This window comes from Vigna angularis, chromosome 6 (assembly GCF_016808095.1).
Source record: "Vigna angularis cultivar LongXiaoDou No.4 chromosome 6, ASM1680809v1, whole genome shotgun sequence".
NCBI classification, from domain to species: Eukaryota; Viridiplantae; Streptophyta; class Magnoliopsida; order Fabales; family Fabaceae; genus Vigna; species Vigna angularis.
In genome coordinates this window covers 34651751-34669250 of record NC_068975.1, presented here as the reverse complement: position 1 = coordinate 34669250, position 17500 = coordinate 34651751, and the positions used below count along the sequence as shown (strand labels likewise).

At 28.3% G+C, this 17500-nt stretch overlaps 2 protein-coding genes across 2 annotated transcripts; one reads left to right on the top strand and one right to left on the bottom strand.

Moving 5' to 3' along the window:
* Positions 1–2688: 2688 nt before the first annotated feature.
* Positions 2689–7717, top strand: LOC108342156 (GDSL esterase/lipase At5g45960). The gene is made up of 5 exons (XM_017579873.2): positions 2689–2988; positions 3104–3240; positions 3576–3809; positions 7063–7342; positions 7437–7717. Exons 1-5 carry the CDS (start codon positions 2727–2729, stop codon positions 7628–7630), a joined length of 1107 nt encoding a protein of 368 aa, XP_017435362.1. The 5' UTR covers positions 2689–2726; the 3' UTR covers positions 7631–7717.
* A 3050-nt stretch (positions 7718–10767) lies between these two features.
* LOC108342188 (GDSL esterase/lipase At5g45950) lies at positions 10768–14594 on the bottom strand. Its single transcript, XM_017579910.2, has 5 exons — positions 14230–14594; positions 13168–13298; positions 12855–13088; positions 11349–11595; positions 10768–11165 (listed from the first exon to the last, which is right to left on the bottom strand). The coding sequence occupies exons 1-5, from the start codon at positions 14492–14494 to the stop codon at positions 10978–10980; spliced, it is 1065 nt and encodes a 354-aa protein (XP_017435399.1). The 5' UTR covers positions 14495–14594; the 3' UTR covers positions 10768–10977.
* Between the last annotated feature and the right edge of the window lie 2906 nt (positions 14595–17500).

Below are 17500 nucleotides of genomic sequence, written 5' to 3'. Positions count from 1 at the left end.
TAATAGTATAATACTATTAAAATAAAACGTTACATAAAAAATAATAAAACAATTATATAAAATTAAAGCTTCCACGAGGACAAGATCTATACTTATAGAACCATCTTACTTCTCATCTATAATACCCTCACCTCTCGTTGGAGTAACTGAAAAGAACGTCTCCCTAAGCTCACAACATTTAGGTGATCATCGCAAAAGAGAAACATACACAAAGATAGACAATACAAAAACAAGGGTAAGCTATTGTACAAATAAAGCATGATATAATAATTAACAATTTACAACATTCAAGAACGAGAATTTCATACAACCCAAGACCACTAAACTCACTTATCCCGACATGATGCTCATATAGACTATTGAAGGCATGCACTCATGGTAATATTTATACTCTATAGAGTTATAAACAAGGGCAACTCAACCTACTACCCATGAGGTAAATCTTCCACTCATAAAACCTAGAGGGCTAGGGTAAAGACCTCCTGCCATTCTCTCTGTCACCCTATTCAACTCTACATGAGTTAATGGTTGGTAGAATATTTATTGCAGTCTCTCTATCAAGCATATGTCACAACTTGCTTGAATATATCTCTCCTTGAGATTCTTACATAACACTTTTCTCATTCTCATATCACATTTCACATATATACAAAGTACTCAGACTCCAACAATAACAAGAAAACAGGTTAATATAACTCATAAACCAAGAAACTAAAAATAAACTTTAAAATCACAACTTTGGAAGAATTGATGTCAAAGATGCAGAGTTGAAACTAGAGAGTTCCACAACCTAGCTGTGAACGTTTCCACAACCTATGGATTTGTCTTGAGAGAAACAAATTAAAAACCAACAGGTTCAACAACTAAGTTGTGAAGTACAAGAGGTACGAAAACAACAAATTTAAAATCTTTCTAATATATATATGGAAACGAATTACCTTACACTGACGATATAAAGTTCTAAGAACATCTTGATTATTTCTCGTACAATAAATTTTTAGAAACACCACCAAATTGAAAAAGGAAAAAGTCCTTAGGACCTTAGATTTACTAAGAAGTTCAAAGAACAACACAAGACGCACATGCAATGGAAACTTCCATGCATTGACTTGATTAAAGAGCGAAGAGCAAAAAGGAGTTGAAACTTACTTGCTCTATTGGCTCTATTGCAGAAACTGATATGATAAGAATGTAAACCTCGTCGCCTGGTCGATTAGACACTTTTTGATCGTCAAAGAGATGACTCAGGAATTAGAACTCTTAGACAAAAAGTAAAAAACTCTAGAAAAATGGTTTGTAAAGAGATGATATGTTTTAAACCATTTAATATTAAAATATTCGAGTCTTACTATTTTTAAACTATCTTTATATATAAAATAATAATAATAATAATAATAATTATTATTATTATTATTATTATATATATATATATTAAAAATATTTGTTTTATAAAATTTTGAGAGATTAAATATGTTTTATTTTCTTAACTTTTATATGAAATAAGATTCCGTTCCTATCTTAAATTTTGAATAATTTTTATTTTTAAATCTTACTAATAAATAAATATAATTTTGATGACTACACATTTTTGTTAATTTCGTTTGATCATAAGAATTACATTAATTTATGAATAAAGTTTAAAATAAAAATATTCATAAAAATTAAAAAAATATTTAATTTTAAATAATAAAAGAAGACTTATAGTTGTTATAGTTATTAGTATGTTGAGACATGTCTCTAACCCCGAAATTCCTAAATTTTAGAGATTAAATAAGGTGAATCAGAATAGTGGATTAAAAATTTCAACTCGTTTCATTAAATTTTGATTGATTGACGGGGTAGCTTGCTTACATGGTATTTAGTAACTATCATACAAGTATAATAATAAAAAATTATAAACATTATTTTATTTACAAATTAAAGAATATTTTAAAAGAATTAATACAAGGTAGTTTTTAAAAATCAATATTAAAAGAATACCTCTCTTCTTCTCATTTTAAAGGACTGACGTCTCTTTCAAGTGGCAACGTTTATATATGTTCCACACACATTTTCCGGCTCATAAAAGTTTTTCAAGGAGATAAACAATGGTACACTGTTTTATTTATTTTTTCTCTCGTTTAATCTTTCTCGCGGGTCACATGAGTTGTTGGGTCAATGGGTATCTCTATTAATTTTTGATGTACATAAGACAACAAGGTAACATACCTAATTATTTTTTCCACCTTTCTCTCTCTCTTTGCCTCCAATAATTTTACACTTTATATACCACAATTCATTCTTTTGCAATATCATTTCTTTCAACATTTGCAAATTCAGTATTGTCGTCCAATATTTGTGTTTTATGACCAAAGACATTACTCAATCCTATCTAACTATTCTTCAAATCGTCCTTTTGCCAGAACATTTTTATATATAAAAGCTGTGTGATCTGTCTCCACCTATTTGTCACTATGATATGCTTAATTAAAATAACACCGGTAGTTAAGAGGTTGTAACATTATTAACCGAAGGAAGGGTTTTTTTATTTGATTTCTCAACCAAAGCACACAATAAATTCATATGAAAAAAGTTACAGAAAACATCATATTTCACAGGGTTATTTTGGTCATGAATGTAGTTGTACTTCACCAATAACTCTATATATTAAGAGCCATTCATCTTGCAAGTTCCAAGTCCATATTTCAAAATAAGTTCAAACACATCTTCGGCTCTCATCAGTTGGCATGGGAACTTGTGATACACACTTTTTTCTGTCTCTTATGCAGATTTTCATTCCATGCTTGCTATGTATCATGGCCAAAGTTGAAGCTTTAAACGTAACAATCTCAGGCTTTTATGTGTTTGGAGACTCCACGGTAGACCCTGGAAACAATAACTACATCAAAACACCTTTCAAGAGCAATTTTCCACCTTATGGATTGGATTTTTCCAACCAGGTTCCAACAGGGAGATTTACCAATGGGAAGCTTGCCACCGATTACATCGGTAATTATTTATCATATTTTCATGTTCATCATACTCACTCATATATATAGTAATAAACTTAATAACTTACACTGTGTGATGAACATTATGCTGATGTATGTAAAATCCACTGCAGTTTCATACACAGGTCTGAAGAAAGAGCTTCTTCCACCTTATCTGGATCCAAGCCTCACCAATGTGGAAGAGCTAATGACAGGAGTCAGTTTTGCCTCTGCCGGTTCTGGCTTTGACCCACTTACACCAACCATCACTGTATTTCTCTTTCTTTCTTTCTTTGTATGAGTTATATTGCTGGCCCAAAAATAGTCTCTACTCCTTTCTCTGTCTCAATCTGATTTGGAAAATCATCAATATATATATTTCCTCATAACCAATGCTAAAAGATATAAGTGAACATGTGATACATTATATGAAGTGGTAAGAGGAAAATAGAAAAAAATTACTACAGTAAACTAGGCGTCTGATATACTGAAATGTGTATATATTCCTGTTAGTTTGCATAAGAGAAAGTAGCATTTTGCATGTGTATGCATCTCTATCTGTGTTTGGTACGAAACTCATAAGGTGAAATTCTGTATTAATTTCAGAATGTAATTCCAATAGAAAAGCAGTTGGAATATTTCAGAGAATGCAAAAAGAGGATGGAGGATGCGATGGGGAAGCAAAGAATTGAAGATCATGTGAAGAAGGCTGCGTACTTCATCAGTGCTGGTACAAATGATTTCGTTCTTAATTATTTTTCTCTACCAGTACGAAGAAAGAGCTACACTCTCCAAGAGTATCAAAACTTCTTAATCCAACGCATCACAGATTTTATACAGGTTAGTTCAATTTCTCCCATGATTTAGCATCCATCATTAATCTCTTCTTTACGGTTACATTAACTTAATTTTTAAAGAACAGCAAAGCAAGAAGTTTCATAAACCATTTCTGAAGGTTAATTAGAATGCATGTTGAGTGTAATTCATAATCCAATGATCATATATTGTCTTGTATAGTTAAACTACTGACATTTGTAATAATTAATTTAATAACAAGTATGAGTATGTAAATTAGTTTTTAATTTTTAATTGGTTGATAATATAAAATAATTACACTGTGAAATGTGATTGAACTGGATATTTTTTGTAGTTGATGAGAGTGGACTGGTAAAATTGAATTGCTCTCCATCAATCACCTGCTATTCTTCCTCTTTTTGGAAATGTTTGGTTGGCATCAAATGTCTTACACTTGCTCGATTCTACTGACAAATGATAAAGACAGAAAAGAGAATGTTTCAGTGGAAGTAAAAAGAAATGTCAAAATGAAAAGACGTGAAAACATAGTAATTTTTGTTGCATGTGGAGAAAGGCATGCTGAAAATTGTAATATAAGTCCGAAAGATGAAACTTTCTAAGTGCAAAAGACAAATTAAAAGTTTTTTTTTTTATCATTGTAGGTGGAAAGCATTAACCTTGATCTAACAGTGGTTTGAATATACTGATTAAGAAATTGACAGTAGATAAATTGGATGATTTTTTATATTTAAAATTGTTTGACAGTATATCCTGAAAACATTCTGGTGTAGCCGAGTAATAAAAGTTTTTGACAGCTTATTTGGAGCAATTGAATAGGTTTGGATATTTTAAGAAGAGGAAGGAAAGTGAATAGTGAAGAAGGTAGTTTTATGAAAGAAAAAGAGTGAGTAATAAGTAAAAGTAGAAAGAGGAACAAAAAGAGAGGGAGAGAGAATTGAATGGTAATGAAGAAAGAGGCTAGCTAGATATGAACATTAATAAAGACTGAACCCCACAAACCCTATAAAACACCTTAATTACAATAACAAACAGATAAATAAAACACTGAAACAAACTTCTTTTAATGTTCACAAATGTTTGGCGGATACTGCTTCATGTGTTCAAACTAATTAAGACACAAACAAATCATTTAATTCTTTTTTAATGTAATTTTCCATTCTTTTTTAATATAATTAACAATGAGTAAGAAAGTAATTGTGAAAGAAAATAAATCAGGAAGTTTCTACAAAAACTAAATTCATAATTCTCTTAGCGTATATGCACTTATACAAAAATCATAATATGTTTATTTTTTTAATTCAATTAAAATTCCTTTTTTTTTTTTACTTTGTTTGTTCTACTTTTCTCATTCTTTTTAAAATACTAAAAGATTTATAAAATATTTATTCTTTTCATTTGTTAATATTTTTACCAGTAAAACGTAAAATATTGGAAAAACTTATAAAAGTTTGGATAAAAGGATAACGATTTTTTTCATTAAAACAGATAAGATTTTCCACTTTTCTTGACACTGACATCCATACATGAAAGGTCTAATTTGTCCCGTTTTGTATTGGGCTGGTTAAGGTCACACCAAATTATTTATATAAGATTTATGGAATACAAATGTTTTTGGTTCATCCCATATTATTACATGTATTTGCAGATAGATCGAGTTGCCCAAATTTACAAAAATGAATAGAGTAAGTTATTGATCTTTTCTAATTTTAAATTTTAAGTATCTAAAAAAATAGAATTTAGTGTGTAAGTATATGGTCAATAAAGAAACTTATAACTAATTACTATAACAAAATAAATAAATATACTGTAAGAAAATATATTAACGTAATTATTATTTAAATTTATAATTGTAAATGTATAGTATTAATAAAATAATATATAAAGAATAAAATAATATTTAAAAAATAAACAATTGTATATAGTAATTATAATAAAAAGAATTAAAAAGAAAAACAAAAATATACTATCACATGTGTTCACTTATTGATCCGTGCAAACTAATTGATGTATACAGCTGGGTCGACTTAAATTTTCAATTTATCTCACGTTTTTTTAATTGGACTTTGAACCCTGCTCCGATTTATGATTTATTTAAAAATAAGTTTTATTGTATAAAAACTGAATTGTTATTGTCACACGTGTGATTTGGCTAAAAGTGAAGATTTGGACTGGCAGGTTTGAATCTCGCTCCTTTGCAAAACTCTGTATTGCTATAACTTGAACTAAAATGATACAACATTTTAGTGTAATTTTGGTTTTAAAATTATTAGAATGGTATAGTTTTAAAAATGAAAAAGTGTTGTGACTTAATATGATTTTATTAAGAGAGAAACATGTGTTAACTTGATGCAAATTTAACTTACTAAAGTAAAGTTATATCAAATTTACATGATTTTAATTATTATTTTTTTTAAAATTATAATACATTCAAATCATATCAAACTGATAAAATTTTAGTTTATATCATTACACTAAAATCGTATTAAATAAACACAACTTCAATTAAAATTTAAAAATAATTATAACAACCGAAAGGTATGATTTATTTATAATGAATATAAAAAGAAGTCATATCAAATTTATAAAACTTGTATTTTTATTTGTTTTTTAAAATTTTATACTATTTTTATAATTTTAAAAACAAAATTACATCATTTTTATAGATTTTGTGATAACAATGTCTCTATTTTAGATTAGAGAAAATTAAACTGTAAGAATAATATTAAGACATTATGCTATTAAAATATTGTTTGAAAAATAAAATACACTCTTTTTGTTTTTATAATTTTTATTTTTTTCATGACAATAAATACATACATAAGATAATTCAATTTAGGTGAAATAATAAAAATATAAATAATAGAATAATGATTATTATTTTCCTGAATTTTATAAATAACAATTAAAGTGAAAAATAGAAAGAAAGTACTATTTAACAAATTTGTAATTGAGGAATTAGATATATTTCTGTTTATTTAATTCACTTTATGCATACCTGACCACCAAAACCAACCCTTCAACTGTGCTATCTGACTTTCGGTACACATATTAATTAACGATGATGTACCTTACAAACGTTATTCCCTAAAAACCTAAAAACCCACGTGTCCATGTTTTTTTCACTTTCGTGTATTGTTATGTATGAAATTTTTTCAGCTAGAAATAATTATAGATATTGCTTTTACAGTAAAAATAATCATAAATCTAAAAATATGATTTGATCTAGTATTAAAATAAAATCCGATAAATTGTTTAATTGGTGAAAAATATTGTTCAGAATTTGTTGGCAGAAGGTGGTAGAAAGATTGTAGTAGCTGGAATACCTCCAATGGGATGTCTACCGTTGATGATCACCATGAATTCTCCCGATGCCTTGTTCCAACGTGATTGCATCGAGAAATACTCTTCTATTGCAAGAGATTACAATCTGCTCCTTCAACAAGAATTACGCAAAATGCAATTGCACCTTATAAATTCCTCTGCTTCAAATGCTAAGATCTATTATGTTGACATATATAAACCCATTGCGGATATGATCCAATCTCGTAAGAGATTTGGTTAGTAATAATACTTTTTTCTTCTCTTCTCTCTGTGAGGAAATATTAGTCATGAATTCACTAATAATAATTAAGTTTTGTTTGAATTTGGTAGGATTTGAAGAGGTTGACAGTGGGTGCTGTGGAAGTGGGTTGATTGAAGCATCGATATTGTGTAATAAGATTTCAGATGTGTGTGTTGATCCATCAAAGTACGTATTCTGGGATTCAATTCACCCAACTCAGAAGGCATATCACAACATCTTCTTGAGCAGCATCTCTACCATTGACTTCATCATCAATAACTAGAATAACTTAATAGCTTTAGGTATCATCTATTTCTTGTTAACTCTTGCAAATCTACTCAATTATGTAAGTAGTAGTAAGATTACAAATTTTAACTATCGTTTTTTTTAAAATTGTGTTTAAATAATGTGTAATGTTATTATTATTTACTATAAAAGAAATCAAATTATATCTATGTGTTAAATTTAGAAGTTCCTAAGATTTGAATTCAAAATGTTTGAAAGAATTAAAAACTTATATGGTATTGATCAGGTTGGATTTCATAAATTCCCTGTTATATATTTTTATTTTCCTTAACAAAAAGCGAAGAATGCATATCACATGTGTGTGAAGTATGATAATTTAATAATTATGGTATTTATTAATTTATTTTTGTTTCAGAATCTGGAATTTGATCCTGAAATAAGTTGGCATAATTAAGTGAAGTTAAGAAGTGAAGTACTATTTCCAAAGCTAACGCCGAAAAGGGAGAACTCATTAATTTGACGTTATCACGTAAGACAACAACAGCTAGGAAGGAGGACCACAGTGAGGCATCAAATTCTTATACTGAATTCAAGTTTTTGGCTTTATATAAAAAAATTCAAATAAATTTTAGTATTTTAAGAATTAATTTAAGTTCTCAATGAAGAGATACTATGAGGTCATAAAGAAAGAGAAAAACTATATAAATAAATTTTAGTTTTGTATCAAAATGTTATTGTTGCACAAGTAGAATATGATTATGAAGGCATTTATTTACAGTTCTAATGAAATAATATCTTATCTCTGTCTCGTCTTATAAAATATTTTCTCCATTTTTTTTAGTTTTCGGGTTTTAATAAAAAAATGTTTTTTAATAGTTTTTTAATGATATTAATATGGTGTGATTAATAGCACTTTATTGTTGGTGCTGTTTTCGGTAGGGACCTATCGTCCCGGGGCCTGGGCTTCCTGACACACAGGCCCATTTCAATGCAGAAAAAAATGTAACCCCATGTATGTGCCAACAAAATTAAATGCAAAAAAAGTTGTAAAGTAGGAGTCAATGGAATCAAAGCAAAAGAATGCTAGAAAGCTACAAGCTACAAGTGTAAGAGTTTGTTAGGTAAGAAATTTTAGTTTGTTTTTTTACTAGTTCGAAAACATGTTGGACGATATCAGTAATGATTTATAAATAAACTTTTTTTTTATGTAAATGCAGTATTGTTGAAATACTAATGATTGAAATAGTATTTTAGTTTTATTTTTTTTTAAAATTGATTAGTATTTATTATATTTGATTTTTGTCCTATCTAAACATTGTAGGATTTTATTATTCATTTTTTCTATTTTTGGTTTCAATTATTGTGTTATTATTTCCTTTATCTATTTTATCATTTTAGCAGTGCATTTCAAAATATTCTTAGATTTTCATTTTCGTGTATTGGTAATATAAACTTTTTACACTCTCAATTAATTGAAATTTATTTTTAGATCAAATTAGTAATTTTTTTTATCTTGTGATTTATTATAAATGAAGCATATATATTCTTAACACTAGTGAAAGCAAAGGAGAAGTATTCTTTTTAAAATATGAACATATTAAAGGGCTTTGGATTTTACTATCACATCCATTTTATTGTTCAAGTTCGCATTTCAAGTTTTTATAAAAATATTTTCTAACAAAAAAACAAAAAAGGTTTATTGTGTATGTCAAAGTTAAATACCATAATTAAATAATAAAAATATACTTGTGGTGCATATTTGAACCTGATTTATCTAGATGTACGATAAAGTATGTTTATGATTTATCTTTCACAAAATTTACCGTGATATAAAACGGAAATTTCATCAAGAATATTTTTGTTATTTCGCAAAGAGTAACATTAATTGGGCCTTAACCCACCAAGAGGGAAGCTCAATAAATTTAATATTTGATGGAAATGATTAATTTAATCATAGTTAATGTTAAATACATTTTAAAAATAAGATGAGTTTACAATAAATCTTATTTTACAAATTGATTTTAATTTTGTCAAATAAAATAAAATTTATTTGAAAATAATATTAAAATCAATTAATACTAATATGATGTGTTATTTGTTGTTATTATCTAATATTCATGTGTTGACAACATGAAAAATTATATTGAAAATTTTATATCTATTAAAGATAAAATTATATAAGTAAGTAATTTGTAAGGTTAAATTAAGTTTAAATTCATTTTTTCAAGAGTTAGATAGATTATTAATAAATATTAAGTTAATAAATTTGCATGATTAACTGAGTTAGATACATATGCATGGGACTAAATAGTAAATCATGCACTTCGTTTCTCCTCTTTGATTTTCGGTCATTTCCGACCCTTTTTTTTCCAAAACTTTCTAATTCATGATGCTAGATGAATTTTCAAACTTTCAAGACTCATCTTCTGTTTAGAGATGATGCGAGATTTCTTATACTTAATCCTTGTTAACAAAATCTGGTTACATGATCTGTGAATCAGAAAGAATCCATCACTATTGCACTAACCAAGACCTCTTGAATTTCTGACACAAGGTCACATTAAACCACGAAACATGACGTTCGATACCAAGTACACTTCTGCCTTTGTAAATCAAAAATTGCTTTCAGATTCAGTGACACAAACAAGAAGATAAGTATCACCAACTAAACCTTCCCCTTTGGCAACTCTTGAGCTTCTTACTTTCCCGATAGCAAAACCACAACGTACCTTCTTTTCCCAAATATTGCTGCTGAAAGTATTTTCCATACACAGTGAAACAGTACTCAAGAAGGACCCTTAAGCCATGAACCTAACTTAGTTCAGTTTTCCAACTATATGTTACACTTTCCAACGTTGTGTCAGGTTAAACCGCACTCCAATAATTGAAGCATGCTTTGTAGTAAGACGTTCCCATGCTCAAACTCCTAACTCACATTGATTTCATTGTTATCATCAAAGCCAACAACTAAGAATGAAGACCCTTCTGGACCCTACCCTAAACTTTTCTGTGTTTTAGGCTTTTCATCAAAGTCACACCTAATTAATAACTCAAAATAATAATATTTTAATTATATTTTATAATCTGACTGGTAATTTTAAGATTTATAGTGATATAGATATTTGACTTGTATATTTTTTGCATGGTTACATAAGTTAATTTATCAACACTCGTAGGAATATTATATGGTTGTATTATATTTCTAAAGCGAAAAATCAAATAACAAATATTTCTTCTAAGATTTAATATAACAAAATTAATTGTAAACTAAATTACATTGCGCAGCCTGCAGTTTCAAATTGAATAGTTTATTTGAAACCACAGGGGGTCTTTTTCAACATTGATATTTGACATAGGCATCATATATATAAATAGACATCACTGTTAAAAGAAATTAGTAACAAAAGATGCAATGGCCTCTTCAGCTATTAACTTGTACATTTTCTGCGTTGGATGAACAGCATCCCAGAATACATATTTGTCTGCATCCGAACAACTATTCACCCCTTTGCATGAATCTCCATATTCTATTGTCCCTGTTCCAACACATCCTTTCGAACCTTCGACAAATCCTGCACTCAACCAACAAGAGGAAAGTACATGAAAGAAAGAACTTGGTCACGCTTAGTAAAACAAAAAAAGCATTATTTTATAGGTCATAGATGACAAGCATTTGCGTTGAGCTGTAAACATGTAAGCAGAATGTGAAGGACCGATTAAAAGTAACTTCAAAAGGGACATAATTCACGACTAACCATATTTTTTAGGATTGGTGACTGCACGTTGGATCATGTCATAAACATCAACCAAAGCAGTTCTTAAGCCCAGCTTTGTCTTCAGGATGTTTAATTGCTGTAATAATTTTGCATTGAATGCATGAGCAACACTATTTAAACTTTTATCACAGCCTTCCGCACTTCTAAGTGTCTTGATAAGTGGAATGCATCCCAGAGGGAGGACTCCTACAATGATTAACCTCCTTGCCCCAAGTCTATGCATTTCCTGTAACCAGCAAGTATATATTAACTCATACTTCACATGTTCCGTTTCATACTTCACATCTTAAATTTTAATAATTCAAAAAATATTTTTTTTTTCTAAATTCTTAATTGAAAGGTATTGTTTTGTTGGTGAGACATTGAATAGTTTTGGATAATAGGTTTCTTCCATTATTACAAAGAGAAGATAAAAAGATTGAAAGGGACGGACCCTTGAACGTGAAACTTATCGGAAAGGGATAAGCATGTTAAACTATTTGAGACTGACTGATTTTTCGATAGTTAAGGAAGGATATTTCGACAAGTAATGTTTAACCAATAAAAGCCCTACGAAAAATATAATAAGATTCTTATGCTACATAAGTTAATTAATTCCATTAGACTTATATAGTTTTGTTTATCCTCGTGTTAAACTGCTAACCGCACATGATAGGCCAGAAATGAATGTGGTGTGATTGATAGCACTTTATTGTTGGTGTTATTTTCTGTGGGATTATCACCCTGGGGCCTAGAGTTTCCTACATATATGGTCCATCCAATGCAAGAAAATATAATATCTCTGCACCAACAAAATTAAATGCAAAACTGTGAAGTAGTGCAGAGATATTAAAGTCATGCAATCAAGTTCCTACCCTCAGAGAACTGCATTTGATCATCTGATAAAATCAAACAAAAATCATATTTAAATAGAAATAATTTTGAATTATTTTATTTTTTAATTATATTTAAATTATAAAAACCAAAATTCTAGATCCAAAACCAAACCGTATGAATTCAAAGAATTTAACGAACAGTTCCTTAGTTCTATTTTTTTGTCAGTTGGGAAGTATGATTTACAATATTAATAGTATTTGGCCAAAACAATCTCAGTTGTTACTAATTATTTTTGAAACGTTAATTCAAACAGTATTTTAGTTTATATTTTTTAGTTTTTATATTTATTTTCTGTTTATTCTTAAAACATTGATCAAAACTATAGAGTTTATAATCCTTTATAAATTTGATATGGCTTTATTATTTATTTTACATATAACTAGTTTTTTTAATAATGACTTACGTTGCGTATTTTAATTGTTATACAATCATTCCTGACATTTATGTTTAACAGTTACTTTGATAAACACCAGTACATTAATAAGCTAACTTCACAGTTTCATCTATGTAAAGTTTTGGACAAGGTTTTCAATTTTGGAGGAACTTTTTAAATAATTTTAACATGGAAAAAATGAAAGAATTGATTGTATAGATGGAGAAAGAGTGAACCTTAACGTCCTTGGCGAAGCGAGAGAGCAAGAAGTTCTCAAATTCTTCCAAGCTGAATTGCTTAGGGCGTGTAGGTTCCAAGAAATAATTCTGGAGGAAATCATTTGTACCCATACTGATAATATACAAGGCATTTCTTGTAATGAATTCTGCTCTTTCTTCGCCCACCTCTCTTCTCAAGTGGATCTTGTAATGCGCAAAATACTCCAATTGTTTTGAAACAGACAAAACATTCTGCACCACACCACAGTTAGCTAACTAATCACAAAAACATTCAAATACTTATTATCAAGTTTTTCACAGAATTATGTACCGAAACTTCTGCTGTGTAATCATCAAAACCTGTGGCTGCTGATGCAAAACTAACACCATACTCAAGATCTTCCGCCTTCAAATTAGGGTCCAGAAACGGTGGAATCACCTTTCTATACCCCACTGCTTCAGCTGCACATGTGTTAAATGGAAACACTAATTAATACTCAGTTTACATACAAAAAAATAGGCTTCTTCTAACATCATATAGAAAAACACTTAGAAACATGCGACTTGAATACAATGTTTTAATTGTATTTTTAATATATTAGGTTGGAGAAACTCATGCTCTGAGATCAATGTTTTAATTGTACCAGTCATGTCAAACGTAGCTTGTGCTTACGTCTTTTTAGATTAAAGCTTCTGAACTTCCATTTACCATATCAGGATTAAGCCCTAAGATATTTTTGGATGGTTTTTAGTGTACTATGATATAAAATGAGAATGATACATGGTCACTGTTATTGACATTTTTTGAGACTGTAAAGAAAGAAAAAATATAAATATGAATATAATAAAAGATACATGATAAGACGTGGATGAGGAGAGTATTGAATTGATGTTTGTATTAAAAAAAGGTATTCATAGATCATTTAACCAATATAGAAATGAATAGCTCTGATGATCTTATTCATCAGCGGCGTATTAATAGCATATCAGATGTCTTCACCTAACAGCCTATTTTTTTGACATGGTATGGAAAACCTTTATGACAAGTAATCTAAAATTCTATCCTTGTCATTATTCTTTTAACTAAAGCTTGTTGAATTTCAGGTATGGTAGGCAAGTCAAGTCGGTGCATTATTTGTTCATATATTTTCTTTTTTTAGGTAATTTTGTGAGGACTAAGAGAAACTCATTTTCTTCTCCGTTATAACTTGTTTCTTTCTGAAAGTAACTTATTATGGTGACTTAATTTAGTAAAACCAATTCAAGGGTTAGGTTTTTCAAATATTACAGACAAACTCATATAAGAAACTTTCAACTCATTGAATTGTCAATAGCATCAAACAAGAAAATAGAAATATAAAAAGAAAAGAAAAAGGGAATTGAATATTTTTACCAACAAAGTCTGTTGCAAGTCTTCCATTGCTAAACCGTCCTGTTGGGCGACTGTCAAAGAAGTCCTTGCCATAGGGAAGAAAGTTGCTTTTCATTGTGGTGTGAAGGGCATTGTTGTTGCCAGAATCAACACTTGAATCTCCAAAAACCAGTATACAAGACACATTATACTTTGAAGCCACTTGCCTCACTAGAGGAATTTCCGCAGCAAGTGAATACAATGGAATTGTGGCCAGTATCATGATTTTCACTACTAAGTACTCCATTGCCTCACCAAGGCCTTGAAATTACAACTGCAACTGCTGAGAGTTCTGAAATGGGGACCCTTTTCCCCAACAGTGAGAAAGTTAAACATGAGCACTGAACAATGCCATGCATCATTATTTAAATGCAGCACGTAAGGATCCTGTGTGGTGAGTGGTTGCTGGAGCATTTAAAAAACGGTTCCCTAAATTAATTACAGCATTTAAGGCTTAAAACTACTACTCCCTCGCCTGGCCTCCACTTTAATTGGAGAAGGAGAACACAGCAATGAACTGTACTTCGTTAACTCCAAAAGTAACTCTGAGAGAGACTTCTTACAAAAATATCATGTGCATTGGTCCACTTTTGTTTCCTTCACTGTACCAAAATCAACTCTCCATCATATTTTATTAACTTCTAATTTATATATCATTATATTCATAATTACCTCGTATACCTTTGTCTGTTGGAACATGATAATATAAAATGTAATCAATATTCTTCAGGTCTAGATGTTTAATAATTATATATTGAATATTGTATTTTGAAGACTATCGTAGAGAGTCCACGTAAGTCCCTAATTTTATAATTTGTTTAGCACTTGAGTTCAATTAGGTCTCTCACTAACTAATTGAAACTTGTTTTCATACTTATAAAATCTTGCGTTGAATTAGAAAAATAAGACCATTAATTTGGAAGAAGTTTAAAAAGGAAAATATAAAAGTTTGAGTTTCAGTATAAAAATATGAGAATGAGAGATGTATTTGAGGTTGAGTTAAATGTTAGTAATTATAGTTGCGGAAAATTTATTGATTATTTTCAACATCATGTTATTTTAACAGCGTTTTTCAATCCTCTTATCCCTTTCGTTCCATTTTTAAGTATTTTTAGATTCTATTTTGAAAACTAAAATTATAATATTTTTTAATTTAATAAAATGTTTATAAGAATTTTTATTTTAATATTTTTCTTTTTATAGTATAATAAATATACTAATTAGAAAATAAGTGAAGAAAATATAAATAATAAAAAATAATCAATGTTATTTTAAATTTGTAAAAATAACAGTTAAATAAATTACTTTACCTTGTTTGCTCAAATAAAATTAGATTTACCTTTGTTTTACTCAAATTTCCGCATGTTGTTCACTCAAAATTTTGTGTAAGTGTCAAAATTGATTTACTCAGTTGAGTTTGATTTGTAAAACAATTAAATATTTAAATCTGACTTATTCTTTTAAGTAAATTTAATTAAAGTTTGAACTCAAGTTTATTTGTTTTATTTTTTTATAGCTGATTATCACGATTTTTTTTTGTATCATCAGTATAGTATTTAAAAAATATTGTAATATTATACAATTGTTTAATAAAAAAAATATGTAACATATAGTACGTGAAATTTAAAAAAATTATATGGCTAATTTTTTTTTATAACTTATTATATGAAAATTATAACAACCCATTTATAGCATTTTATTAATTACTAATAAAAGAGAAATTACATCATTATATTATGGCATGAGTATAAACAAAATCCATAAGATAATGTACAATTATCTACCTGTGAATAAAATCACAATAGTATTTTAAAAAGAAATCAACTGAAATCAAAATTAGTATATCAAAATATAAGCTCTATTTATACAAAATTTATAAACGGATATTAATTATTGCTCCTCCAAACCAACCTAGTCCGCTGTTACACCTACATTATAGACTTAAAATTTTGTACAATGATATGTATAAATATATGCAGGAAAAAAATTTACAGTTTATTCAATTGACCCTTCTTTGGAACTCGTTATTATGTTCTAAATTAGTAATTGATATAAAAATATGTAATTAAACTGTACTATTAAGTTAATGACTCAAACATCAATATCTTTAAACAATTTCTCACAAAATTATCACATTTCAATATATATCAAACAACAACAAACCAAAACCTCCAAATTTTACATATTTAACACACTTTACTTAATCAATTTCACTAATTGTACTTAAAAATTCAAAAACATTAATGTCCAACCAAAACCATTTACTTAAGCAATTATACAATGTCAAATTAAACTAACTTTCCTTAACCCTCTTAACAAAAACCTAGACTCTTATTCTTACAACAACTCTAAAAACACAAACAAATTTTTTGATTTAATGATCTAACATATATTTGAAATTATAGAAGATAAAAAAATTTCGAGAAAGTTTGTTAGTGCCACATGCAACCCCTTTGCTCACATGCACGCCAATTACAATAATTCTCAATAAATAAAATAAAATTTGAACTTACTTTATAGTTGGAATTCATCTATTATAAAAACATGTTTATATTTTCAATAAAATAAAAAAACTAAGTCAAAATTTTAGAAAGAAGTAAAAGGATTCCTAAAGAGATATTCTAAGGAAATCTAAATAATATTCATAAATTTAACGAATAGTTAATGAGTGAAATCTAAATATTCATAAATGGTTTTATTCGTAAACAGGTATCATCAATTTTATTTTTTTGCCTAAAAACATATAAAGTGATGTTATGGAATTTAATAGCACTGACTACCTCGTGGGGCCTGCAATGAATGAATGCAGTTGGTTTCTCTAATGTAAATAGATTCATCCATGTTGCTTTTATTCAATAGCATCTCCAATTTAACACATCTAAAATATCACTTCAAATATCTTCTATTAACACAATTGTTATTTAATTTCGTAATGCAAAAAGTCATTTAATTTTTATTAATTTAATGTCCATATAAAATAATTATAAACATGTCAACAATCCAAACTTGAAAATAGAATACCTAAAACATTTTAAAAAAGACATGAAGCAAAATCACGATGTATCGGTTGAAAGTCTCACATCGACTAAGACCAAATTATAATATATAAGTAGGATTCAAACTTTATTTTATAAACCAATTTTTGAAGTTGAATTAGACTTAAAATTACTTTTTAATATTATAATATTTACATTCTTATATAAATAAAGAAAAAAAATGTTTTAGCCTAAAGTGTTATTATTATAGCTACATA